The sequence below is a fragment of the Brassica napus genome, chromosome C3, assembly GCF_020379485.1.
Source record: "Brassica napus cultivar Da-Ae chromosome C3, Da-Ae, whole genome shotgun sequence".
Taxonomy (NCBI): Eukaryota; Viridiplantae; Streptophyta; class Magnoliopsida; order Brassicales; family Brassicaceae; genus Brassica; species Brassica napus.
This window is the reverse complement of record NC_063446.1, coordinates 48,699,089-48,711,198: the sequence shown is the minus strand read 5'-3', so window position 1 is coordinate 48,711,198 and position 12,110 is coordinate 48,699,089. Positions and strand designations below refer to the sequence as shown.

General features: G+C 44.8%; 3 protein-coding genes and 1 non-coding gene across 4 annotated transcripts; 3 read left to right on the top strand and 1 right to left on the bottom strand.

Annotated features, from left to right (window-relative positions):
* The first annotated feature begins 22 nt into the window (after window positions 1-22).
* LOC125584854 lies at window positions 23-129 on the top strand. Its single transcript, XR_007321761.1, has one exon. It is a non-coding gene; the product is annotated as a small nucleolar RNA R71 (small nucleolar RNA).
* Window positions 130-2,394: 2,265 nt separating this feature from the next.
* On the top strand, window positions 2,395-3,476 carry LOC125583136. Its single transcript, XM_048749715.1, has 2 exons — window positions 2,395-2,930; window positions 3,146-3,476. Exons 1-2 carry the CDS (start codon window positions 2,395-2,397, stop codon window positions 3,474-3,476), a joined length of 867 nt encoding a protein of 288 aa, XP_048605672.1.
* A 65-nt stretch (window positions 3,477-3,541) lies between these two features.
* LOC106403608 lies at window positions 3,542-5,142 on the top strand. Its single transcript, XM_013844424.2, has 2 exons — window positions 3,542-3,695; window positions 4,001-5,142. Exons 1-2 carry the CDS (start codon window positions 3,542-3,544, stop codon window positions 5,140-5,142), a joined length of 1,296 nt encoding a protein of 431 aa, XP_013699878.2.
* Window positions 5,143-9,443: 4,301 nt separating this feature from the next.
* LOC111209490 lies at window positions 9,444-10,796 on the bottom strand. Its single transcript, XM_022709418.1, has 2 exons — window positions 10,127-10,796; window positions 9,444-9,934 (listed from the first exon to the last, which is right to left on the bottom strand). Exons 1-2 carry the CDS (start codon window positions 10,794-10,796, stop codon window positions 9,444-9,446), a joined length of 1,161 nt encoding a protein of 386 aa, XP_022565139.1.
* Window positions 10,797-12,110: the final 1,314 nt, after the last annotated feature.

Genomic DNA, 12,110 nt, shown 5'->3' with positions numbered 1-12,110 from the left:
ATTAATGAGTTGTGGTTCTGGATAACCATGGTGGGGACATTCAAGTTGGTAACTCTTGAATCTCTCCCATGCGTTTCTGAATGACTCCCCTGGACCTTGACGGAATGTGGAAATTTTCTTCCTTACATCCCAGTAACGCGTCTCATCGAAGAATTGATTAATAAAGGTATTCCTTATCTCCTTCCAGCAGGTTAGAGAGCCCGTAGGTAGTTGGTCCAGCCATTTTCTGGCATAGCCTTCTAAGGAGAATGGAAAGATTTTACAGCGATTGTACTCATCATTCATCATATCTTCTAAGTGTTCGATGTGATCGTGTGGGTGCTCTGAGACGGTTCCACGGAAAGGGTTTTGACGTACCAAGAATAAATATTCGAGACTAACTCCGGATTTCTTGGTATCATCTTTTGGTAGTTCAAGGCAATTTTTTTTCATGATCTCTTTCCGAGATTAGATTTATCTTAACAGGGGTTTTAGTCCCGTGTTCATTGATGATTTGGTTAATTGCGTTGCTTAGTTGACCTTTAGGTTCTCCTATGACTACTCCCTCATTAGCATTATTGGCAAGAGGGAACTTACCTGCTTCCGGTGGGGTGTCGTTGATCGATGTTTGAAGAGCGTCGTCAATCGATTCCGCTGTCGAATTGTCGCTCGATGTTGTTGTCATTTCCTCGATCGATATCCGGCCGAATTCCATATATTCCATCTTTAAGTTCCTGTGTTAGCAGGAAGAGAGGGAGAACTTTTATCAAATTTAGTAATAAAATCTAGACTGAATTCTAAACATAATCTAATGGTAATAGGAAAGAGTCCTCGGAAACGGCGCCAAATTTGATATCACTCAAATTACCCTAAGGAGCGAATTACTCTCTCAAATAAGAGGTTCGGATGTAGTACTTAGAGATCGAATCCACAGAGACTGTAGGGTTACATAGTAGATTATAGTCTTGAAATAAATCTAGATTAATTGGTTTATAAGTTTTATAGCAGTAAATGGATTGATGAGCAAGTTTATTGCTTGATTGATTTGTTTTGAGGTTGTTATCAGTTGGGAGAAATAGGTAGATTCAAGTATGTTCTTAGGTATGATAAGTAATACTTAAAGTGATTTTTAGGGGTTTATTGATAATAATTGTTCTTGAATTCAAACAAAGATATAATCAATCTGATTATCTAATCTGAATCTCGGATTTCAACTCTCGTATGTTGATCGCGAGAAAGTGTCGATCGATAATTCTTTACGAATATATCGATACACCTTTCAAAATATCGATAGATAGGGCTATCGCTGCGTCGATCGATACTTCTTCCAGAAAGCTTTACGGACAGGTTTGATTTATATTCTCTAACTCTCTAGGCCAACTCTTGTCTGTATCTAGTCAGTTAGATCATACTAGTTAATTTCAGGTATTGAGTCAAGCAATGGCTTGATCTCAATTAATCCTAAGATCTAAGTTTAAAGGGTGATCAATCCTAAATTTAGCTTTAAGCACAACTAGATTAAGAACTATATTTCTAAACACACTAACAATTGTTGTTTTCAGTAATACATTTATCAACCTATTTAGAAACCTAAATCTAACAGTAAGGACTACTCAGACATATTCATGGAACACATAGTTATGATGGTATGAATAATACTTAAATAAAATGAGTAAATAGAGTAAGCAACAAAGTGAATGAAAACAAGGGAGTTCAAGATCTTCTCTGTTTTGCAGTGTTGATCTATCTCTCCAATTCTGAACTCTCCCCTTTTAATGGTGGCTTCTTGCTTCCTCCAAATTAGGTGTAAAAAGGTCTCTAGGCAAGTCTGCCTCCAAAATGATACAAAACCCTAATAAATAGCCTAACAGGGGGCAAGGGACTTAAGATGTAATTATTGAAACTTTTGTGAAACATGAAATCTTCTAATTAACTCTCGGGTGGCTTCGCTATCGATCGATAAGAGAATGTCAACATCGATCGATATTTGTTGGCAACTGTCGCTCGATTTTCCTTAGTAACCGTCGACCATCTCCTATTTCAAGCAAAGCTCAAAAGATCTTCAAATAGCTACAAATACATCATTTTCTTCTAGTTAGTACATGAACCTGTAATTACTCTAAATAGAATCTATATAATAGTAAATATATCTTAGAACACTTATAAACCATGGCTAATAATGGGTAAAATCCATGGTCTATCAACTTAGCAAATCTTGTCTGACATTCCCCTCTACCAACCTCATTTCTTAGCGTACACTTAAAACATTTCTCGCCACCTCGACAGGACCGAGTGATTCATGTCATATCGGGCGGTTCGGAGATCAGCGGCATAAGCCATGCAACCACGAAGAAAAGCACCTGGAACGGTAAGCACGGCCTAGAGGCAGCCAAGCTAAAACGCCTGCTCCTAGGCATGGACGAAATAAGCTTCATGGCCAAGGAGCAGGAGAAAGTTCTCACCCCGCATCACGACGCCCTGGTCATATCGCTCACTGTAGCGAACTGCCTAGTGAAAAGGATACTGGTAGATAATGGAAGCTCCGGAAACATCATCTTCCTGGCCGCATACAAGGACCTAGGGCTGGAGGAAAGCGCTCTAACTCGGAGGATAACCCCACTTATTGGGTTCAGCGGGGAAGTCAAACAAACCGCCGGAGAGGTGAACCTCCCCGTATACGCCGAAGGGATCAAAATGTCAACCAAGTTCCTCATTGTTGACTGCGACTCGTCATACAATATGATTCTAGGACGGCCCTGGATTCACGGTGTGGGAGCCATCCCTTCAACTCTTCACCAAATGGTGAAATTCCCTACATCTTGGGACATAAAGGTGATTAGAGCGGATCAGGAGTATTCCCGCTCCTGCTACCAGACTACTCTGAGGGAAAGACCAAGGTCTTATAGCAATTACAGAGCAAGCCTCCGGCTCATCACACCGAGGAACCAGAGGTAGAGGAGATGGACGACGTGCCATTAACCAAAGGAGATCAGACCCGACACCTCAAGATCGGCTCCAAGCTGACCAAAGGATTGAGGAGAAGACTGATAGACTTCCTCAGGTCTAACTCCGATTGCTTCGCTTGATCCCACGCAGATATCCCAGGGATCGATCCGAAAATCATCAGGCACAAGTTGCAGGTGGATCCCCTACATCAACCCGTCAGACAAACGAGAAGGAAGTTCGCTCCCGAAAGAGACGCCATCATCAACGATGAAGTCAAGAGCCTGCTCGGCGTGGGGTTCATTCGTGAGGTGCAATATCCGGAATGGCTAGCCAACGTCGTCGTGGTCAAGAAAAAGAACGGGAAGTGGAGAGTCAGCATCGACTTCACGGACCTCAATAAGTCATGTCCAAAGGACCCCTTCCCACTTCCTCATATCGACAAGCTGGTGGACTCCACCGTGGGGCATCCGCTGATGAGCTTCATGGACACGTTCTCAGGCTATAATCAGATACTTATGCATCCAAAGACTAGGAGAAAACATCCTTCTTGACGTCCAGAGGGATCTACTACCAACGGCTGGTGAACATGATGTTCGTAGACCAGATCGGGTGAACCATGGAGGTCTACATCGACGACATGCTGGTCAAGTCTCTGGAAGCAGAAGACCACATATCTCACCTACAGCAAGTCTTCTCCACCCTTAGGAAGTATAACATGAAGCTCAACCCGGCTAAATGCTCATTCGGGTCAGTTCTGGCAAGTTCCTCAGGTACATTGTAACACACCAGGGCATCGAGGCCAACCCAGAGCAAATCAGGGCCATTCATTCAATCCCTTCCCCGAAGAACGTCAAGGAGGTTCAAAAGCTAACAGGAAGGATGGCGGCCTTAAGCATGTTCATGTCCAGACTCTTCGACAAATCTCATGCCTTCTTCGGAACCCTCAAGAATCCAAGGGACTTCTAATGGACGGAAGAGTGCGAATCCGCTCTCCAAGAGCTAAAGTCGTATCTCACCACTCCTCCTCTCCTATCCAAGCTACTACTCGATGAAGTCCTGCTACTATATCTAGCAGTCTTCGAACACACCGTGAGCGCCGTCCTAGTCCGCGAGAAGGGAAACAAGCAGCTACCAATCTATTACGTAAGCAAGGCTCTCCTGGATGCGGAAATCCGCAATAGCCATATAGAGAAGCTGGCCATAGCCTTGATAGTCGCTCGCAAGATCCGACTTTACTTCCAGGCTCATCCAATCGTGGTTGTTACCTCCTTCCCTGTAAAGTTTGTCCTCCATAAACCCAAAGTCTCCGGACGCCTAGCCAAATGGGCTGTGGAACTAGGGGAGTACGATGTAATATTTCGACCCGCCACGGCCATAAAGTCACAGGTCCTAGCAGACTTCGTGGCGGAATTCTCCCCTACCTTGTTCCCAGCTTTGGAGCAGGAGGTACGCCTCCGAGGTGAAGCTAAGGAAGAGGAAGAATGGATCCTGCACGTTGATGGAAACAGTAACGTCGGAGGAGCTGGAGTGGGGATAGTGCTTACCTCGCCAACGGGGAACACGGCCTCAAGGGCCGTAAGATGCAACTTCAAAGCAACAAAAAACAAAAGCGAGTATGAAGCCCTAATCGCAGGTCTAACTCTCACCCACCAAATGGGGGCAGAGAGCATCCAGGTCTTCGGCGACTCCCAGCTGATAATCAACCAGGTACAAGGAGAGTACCAAGCAAAAGACGACAGCATGATCCAATATCTGGCGGTCACCCAGCGACTAATCAAGAAATTCAAGAGCTGTAAGCTCACTCAAATCCCCCGGGAAGAAAACGCGCAAGCCGATGCCTTAGCTAATCTGGGGTCCGCCCTCGAAATGAATAGCCCCTTGCTTGTGCTTCAATGGCCAGCCACTCTGGAGGAACCCTCGTCAGAGGAGGTCTCTGTCGTCGAAGAAGGCGGAACATGGATGACCACCTTAGTCTGGTACCTAGAGGCCGACATCCTCCCGGAAGATCGCAACGAGGCCAGCAAGATCAATAAGCTAGCCGCGAGGTACTGTATCTCCCAGGAGAAGCTGTACCGGAGATCCTTCTCTGGCCCGTACCTGAGGTGTGTCACACCCCGAGAAGCCGCTAGAATCCTTGTAGAATTACATGAAGGAAATTGTGGATCCCACTCTAGCTACAGAAGCCTGGTGCTCAGAGCCAGAAGGGCAGGTTACTAGTGGCCCACGATGGCCGCCGACGCCGACGCCGACAGACAAGCAAAGCACTGCAACAAGTTCCAGAGGCACACTCTAGTCTCCAAGCTTCCCCCAGAGAACCTCAAGTCCATAAGCTCACTGTGGCCCTTCAAAAAGTGGGGCATGGACATAGTAGGGAAATTCCCTATGGCGCCGGGGCAGAAGGTCTTCCTTCTAATAGTCACTGACTACTTCTCCAAGTGGGTCGAAGTAGAAGCGCTCAGCAGCATAACGGACCTCCAGATCTGCAAATACCTATGGACCTACGTAATAACTCGCTTCGGGGTCCCCCACGAGATTGTCACCAACAATGGACCCCAGTTCACGATCCACAACTTCAAGGAGTTCTGCAAGGAGTGGGGCATAAAACTAACTTTCGCCACACCCTGACACCCCTAGTCTAATGGACAAGCCGAGTCCACAAACAAAAATGTGGTCAACTTGCTTAAAAAGCGACTGGAGGGCTCTCACGGGAAGTGGACGGAAGAACTACACGGAGTCCTCTGGGCCTACAAGACCACTCCCAAAACAGCAACACGGGAAACTCCCTACTCGCTAGTCTACGGCTCTGAGGCCATTGTACCTACAGAGATGCACGTAAGAACAACGGTCTCCGGATCCACCTCTCAGGAGGAGAACAACGAGCTGATGGCGCTAAGCCTCGACCTACTCGACGAAAAAAGAGAGGCCGCTCGGCTAAGAAACTGGTCCTACCAGCAAAACGTCGCCAGGACGTACAACAAGAAAGTCAGAACCAGAACCTTCCAGCAAGGGGATTGGGTTCTACGACGAACAGAAAAAACAACGGGGAAACTCACCCCCGGGTGGGAAGGACCCTATAAGGTCATCGGGGTGCGGAGAGTAGGCGCCTACAGGCTGCAAGATAGCAATGGTATAATACAACCCAACTGCTGGAACACCCTGCAACTCAAAGCCTATCACTTTTAATACGGTCCCCGGACCATGATTTCTATACTACTATGTACTATTTAAGCATTATGATTTCATAATCCTATGTATGCTAAACGTCTCCGGACAAAGCTTATAATAAAATATTTCCGACTATAAAGGCAGAAGGGAAATCATTATACTTAAAGGGGCATACGACCTGGATTAGGTCTCCAGAGACCTCCGATCCTGACCAACCCTTGCAAAAAGTAGCACGGCCACAGTGGCACGCCCACAAAAAAATCAAAACGAGTATGAGACATAAAGCAGGAATGGGTATGCGCAAGCCTGTCAAAACTACCTAAAACCCCTGTGCAGCCTAAGGTGCATCGGGATCCCTAGAGTACCAATGTGAAAAGTACATGTATTAAAACGCTACGAGCTACACAATACAAGGAACACATGGTATATATTCATTGCAAAAGTACTGTGAAATACAGGGAGCAATCAAAATCCTGCTTCTCCAGAGCGAAGCCTGGCACTTGGGTCATAACACCCACACCAGCACCCTCTAAGCCTGTCAGTGACTTCCTGCAGAAGTAGAAAACAGCATAGGAACTCGATAGTGGCCAGCTTCCGAGCGGCATAATGCGAGATACAAACAGATACTGGTAGTAGCCTTGCCTAGGAAGGCAGAGTACGGTCCCTTCGAAAAACAAAATATTTTGGGTTCCCAAGGAACCCCGGGCCCTTATGCAAGCCCCCGATCTCAAGAGGAAACCCAAGGTTCCCAACATGATTTCGGGTCCTATGTATAAAATCTAAGGAAGAAGCTCCGGGTTCCCTTATAGCCAACGGGTTCCAATCAAAGATCTCAGGTCTAAGGAAGAACCTTCGGGTTCCTATGTGGCCTCAGGGTTCCAAAGATTAAAAAAGAAGCTAGAACCCCTGTGCAGCCTAGGGCGCATCGGGGTCATTACAACTTCAAAGAAACTCTGGGTTCCAATCAGCGATCTCCGGATCTAAACCTCCGGGTTCCAACACGGCCTCAGAGGCCTAATACCATTTTAAAAAGACGATAAAACCCCTGTGCATCCTAGGGTGCATCAGGGTCATTACATCCCTAAAGAACCTCCGGGTCCCATTATGACCTCAGGGCCCAAACACACCACGGTCCTGATAGGATCTCTGGATCTAAAGGAACACCCCGTACTCTTACGCGACCTCAGGGTCCAATCTCAAAAACATCAGAACTCCAACTAGATCCCTGACGACCCCCGGGTCCAGATCTTTGTTTAGATATAGAGGTTGCCCCGGACCCGGAGATTCCATGAGGACCAGGGGGTGGTCATTGGGGGCCCAGAGATTACAATTGGGCCTGATAGAATCTCCGGGTCCGGGGCAACATCTATATTTAAACAAAGATCTGGATCCATTCCTCATAATTCTAACTCCTGAGCCCACGATTCTGAAAGACGCACCCTGCTACCTCTCAAGAATGATATCATCGACGAAAAATCTTGCTTCGAAAAACGACTCTAGTATGCAAATAAAAATCAAAAGACGTTCTTAAGAAAAAGGGAGGCCACAGCAGAGCCATCGTCTTACAAAATAAAAGGGCACGAAGGCCCGCACACAAGTTTTAAACCCTTACAGGGGGCAGTTACAATAAACAAAACCCCGACAAAGGGTTAAGAGTTCAGAAAGAAAGACTAGGGGTCAGACGGAGGATCGGAGGATCATCATCAGCAGGCTCCGAAGTCTTCTCTGTTGCAGTCTTACTCGAAATCACTGGCTCTCCCTCGAAGGAATGAGCCGGGAGACCACGATTGTAACACCCCCGAACCGTTCTAGGCATAGGTCGAACCACCGGCCAACAATCAAACAAGAACATGACCGACGGGCCGACCGTCTACCAAGGATCGGGAGCGTTACATGACGGGTTAACGGCCGATCTGGCCAAGGTCACGAAAAGTGCAATTCGCGACTAGGCCAGTCCGCCCGCTAACACGTCCCGTCAGACCAAAGCCAAAGGCTTCTCAACCCGTACCCCAATCTGACGTTGTGTTAGCTTTGACAAGCTAATATCAGAAACAACAAGGCATTTACACAAAACATCGCTTTATTTATCTTATATAATATCTGGTTTTCAACACACAAAATATTACACAAGTAGTGGCATGCCAAGCGAGAAAAAGTACATACTTATAGTCTGAAAGCGTCTGCACGCCATAGGGCATGCCAGCCAGCCTAGCCTCCCGGGACCTTTACAAGCTCGCTACTGGTCACATGAAACAACAACGAGTGAGGAGTGAGTAATCTAGCATTACTCAGCGAGTTACAATCCCCAACTAACAAATACAACCCCTCGCTATCCCACCCCAAGCAATCTAATGCGAAAGGTTCACCTAACATCAAATCAACCCAATTCAACGAATAATAATAAGCAATATCAGAAATACGCAGCTGGAAAAAGATAGTAAGATAACTAGCAATATGCTAATTACTAGCTCAACACCAAACTCAAACTCGACTTAAACTAGGGTTCAATAACCCGAAACACGATAAAATATATATAACAAACTGGGGCCCTGGTGACGTTATGTTCCTCCTTCACTATCGGCAATATCCTATCTTCTTACCACAAAGGCCAGAAGAAGGAACTTTCAACCGACCGCAGCCCACAGTCCTTCGGGTCACCGCGCGACAGCCCACAGTCCTTCGAGTCACTGCCACATTACACCGTCGTGTAATACTCAGCCATAAGACATGACCCCGTTCGTCTGAGTCTTCCTGATCCAGCGAATAAGGGGTTTCCTTGAACCCGCCGGGTACGAGGTCTGAAGGAACACTAACTCACCCTAATATGCCTAGCATTGTGGGTTACACAAATGATGTCGGCCAATATACGATTAATACTAAACCCGGTAAAAATAACACAAGGTTCCTAGTATTAATCACCACACAATCAACACATTCCACCTCAAACATGCCTAGCATTGTGGGTTCCACAAATGCTATATGGCCAAAATATGATTAATACTAACCCGGTAAAAATAACACAAGGTTCCTAGTATTAATCGCAAATTAACACAATCAATCATATTCCAGAATCTAGCATAAAGACTAATTCCAGAATACCTAACTATCCACAACTTAGCGATATCATCTAAGCACAGGAGCTACCCAAGGTGAAGAGCTCGACCGAATGAATCCCTTTTCCAATATATCTTCCAATTGCTTCTTTAGTTCAGCCAACTCCGCAGGTGCCATCCGATATGGTGCCTTAGCTATAGGTTTTGCTTCAGGCTCCAAATTGATCGTAAAGGGATTACTCCGAGGTGAAGGTAATTCCTTTAGTGGTGCAAAGATATCCTCAAACTCTTGGACCACTTCTATGTCTTGACCTTAACTTCATCATTGGTGGCTCCTCCACTAACCGATAAAGTTACCAAATACACTTCCCCATCTTGAAACAAATCTTGTACTCTCATTGCTGCTACCAAAGACACGGTCATACTAGGACTGATTCCATAGTATACCATCTCTGGTCGTTTACCTCTGCCAAACAACAACCTTCCTTTTCCACAGTCGATCTGAACTCTGTAGCTCGATAACCAATCCATTCCAAGGATTACTTCGTACCCTTCCAAAGGCACGACTAACAAATCTGTCACAAACTCTTTGCCTTGAATGACCAATGGAACATTCTTGATACACTGATTTGCTTGAAGGGTTCGGTCTGCGGGGGTCAAGACGGCCACGTTTATCCTGTCAACCACAAAACAATCCCATAACCGGGCAGCTACTTCAGGGGTCACAAAACTATGTGTTGCCCCCGAGTCAAACAATACATGTGTGGGTTTACCAGCAACATGTATGGTTCCTGCCACAGTAACCCAATCAACAATATCTCAATCACAAAAACTAATCAAAATTCGCAAAACCATCAATCATCAATCCAAAATTTTTAACCGCGCAACGTAGCGATCAGGCAATCTATACTTAACCAGCATACTAACTAGGTTCCAACAACTAAATTCCATTCAATAAACAGAGGAGGTTAAGCACCCAATACCTCTGATGGGACCGCTTGACGGTCCTGCATTGTCTGGGTTTTCTACCCCTAAGGCATAAACTCTACCTCCTAGGTTTTGCTTCTTTGGTGCTGGCTCAATAGCTGGACGGCTAGGAGGAGCTCGGATCGCGAGAGGGGTCGCAGGGATTGGCTTGTTTGGACATGACGATGCATAATGGCCCTTCCTTCGACAGAAGAAACAAGTGACATCTTCCATCCTTAGCGATGAATAACCTTGCTGGTTACTCCGTTGTCTGTTAGGACAAAACTTGGAAATGTGTCCCGGTTGATCACATATGTAACATACTCCGGTGTTACTGCGATAATTGGTTTGGCCTCCGAATGTTTGCCCTTTGCCTTTGTTAAACCTTGGACCCTTGTTGAAATTTGGTCTTCCTCCTTGGCTAAACTTGGTATGTCCACCAGAATGCGGTATGGTCTTCCTTTCAGCCTCCAATACAGTCTCAACATTAACAGCTTTTTCCACCAGATCCGATAAGCTGATAAAGTTGCTTCCAGCTAAACGACTTCCAAGCTCCGGCTTCAATCCGTACATAAAGTTACGGATCATAGTTGCTTCATCTTCATGCCCATTAAAAACATGTCGCTTCAACCTTCTGAACTCAGATTCGTAACTCCTCACTGGCCTATCTCCTTGAACAAGGTTCATGAATTGGCGCTCCAACCGATGCTTCGCTTCAGGAGGAAAATACTTCCTCTCAAACTCCCTCTTGAAAGCTGGCCACGATGTGATAGTATGTCCACGCTGCCTGTCTATGCTGTCCCATCATCCTGTTGCGTCTCCTTCCAAATAGTACACAGCGATCTTTGATATCTTGTGAATTTACATGTTTTTAACTTCTTATTCTTGCATGGTTTGGTCATTTAGAGCATCATTTAGGCACATTAGGTTGCATATCATTGCATTTGTACATATCAGGTGTTGGAGAGCACCATGGATGAGTTAGAGGACCATTGGAAGGATTTTGAGTCCAAAGAGTGAAAGATGAACACGGATGAAGGCCTTAAAGATCTCTTCTGAAAATTGAGTTAGCTTTCAAATAGAAGTGGTTTCAAGTCATTTGGAGCTGTATTGGATAAGTTATGATCAATTTACTATAGGTGTATCAACCCTCGCCGGGGACCACTGGAAAGTTAATGGGATGTCCCAACTTGCCACTTTCTTCTACCTTTCCTTTGCACGAGTTTTCCTACTTTTCTGTATAATATCTGCTTTCTTTTTATTAAAGGAGTGTGGAAAAAACATCATTATCTAACTTTAGTAATAATTTAACTTGTCAAAACTCTCTCTCTTTGAAATATCATTGTTCTTATTGTTCTTGAGCTGTTCTTCATTGTTCATCATCTGTTCTTGAGTTTTAATTTCGTTTTGCTTGTTTAATCCTTGTTTATCTTTATTCTCTGTTGTATCTACTTGAATATGCTTCAATCTATTATGAGATTAAGTGTTTTCATGGAGATTAGTGAGTAGTTTCCTTAAGAATTCATGGGTTAGGGAGATTAGAGTAACTTAGTGAAGATCTATGGTGTTATTGTATTAGATCCTTGTATGAACTTGCTTGTTGAGTATTTTTAATGCTTGTTTAGTCTTGATCACTGTAAACCTGATTTCTAAACACTTCTCATCAGACATGATAAGATGAAGTGTTTGAATCAACTCAACTAAGCTCTAGTGAGATTAGCCAAGGACACTTGATGTTAAAATTGCTAGATAGTTATTAAACTTGAACTTAAGGATTGCTTGATTGAATTAAGCCAAAGACATTTGATGTTTAATGATTTCTAAGCAAATGGACATTTACCTAGACATAGGACTTGTCTAAAATTGTGTTTAGACTTAAGAGATTACTTTGATTGAAAGCTTGTCACCTAGATTGGATCTTAGTTACTTGAAGTCAATTCCCAATACCCATGGATTCACTTGTCTAAATTGATTAAAACCTTGTTGTATTGCTCTGTTTGC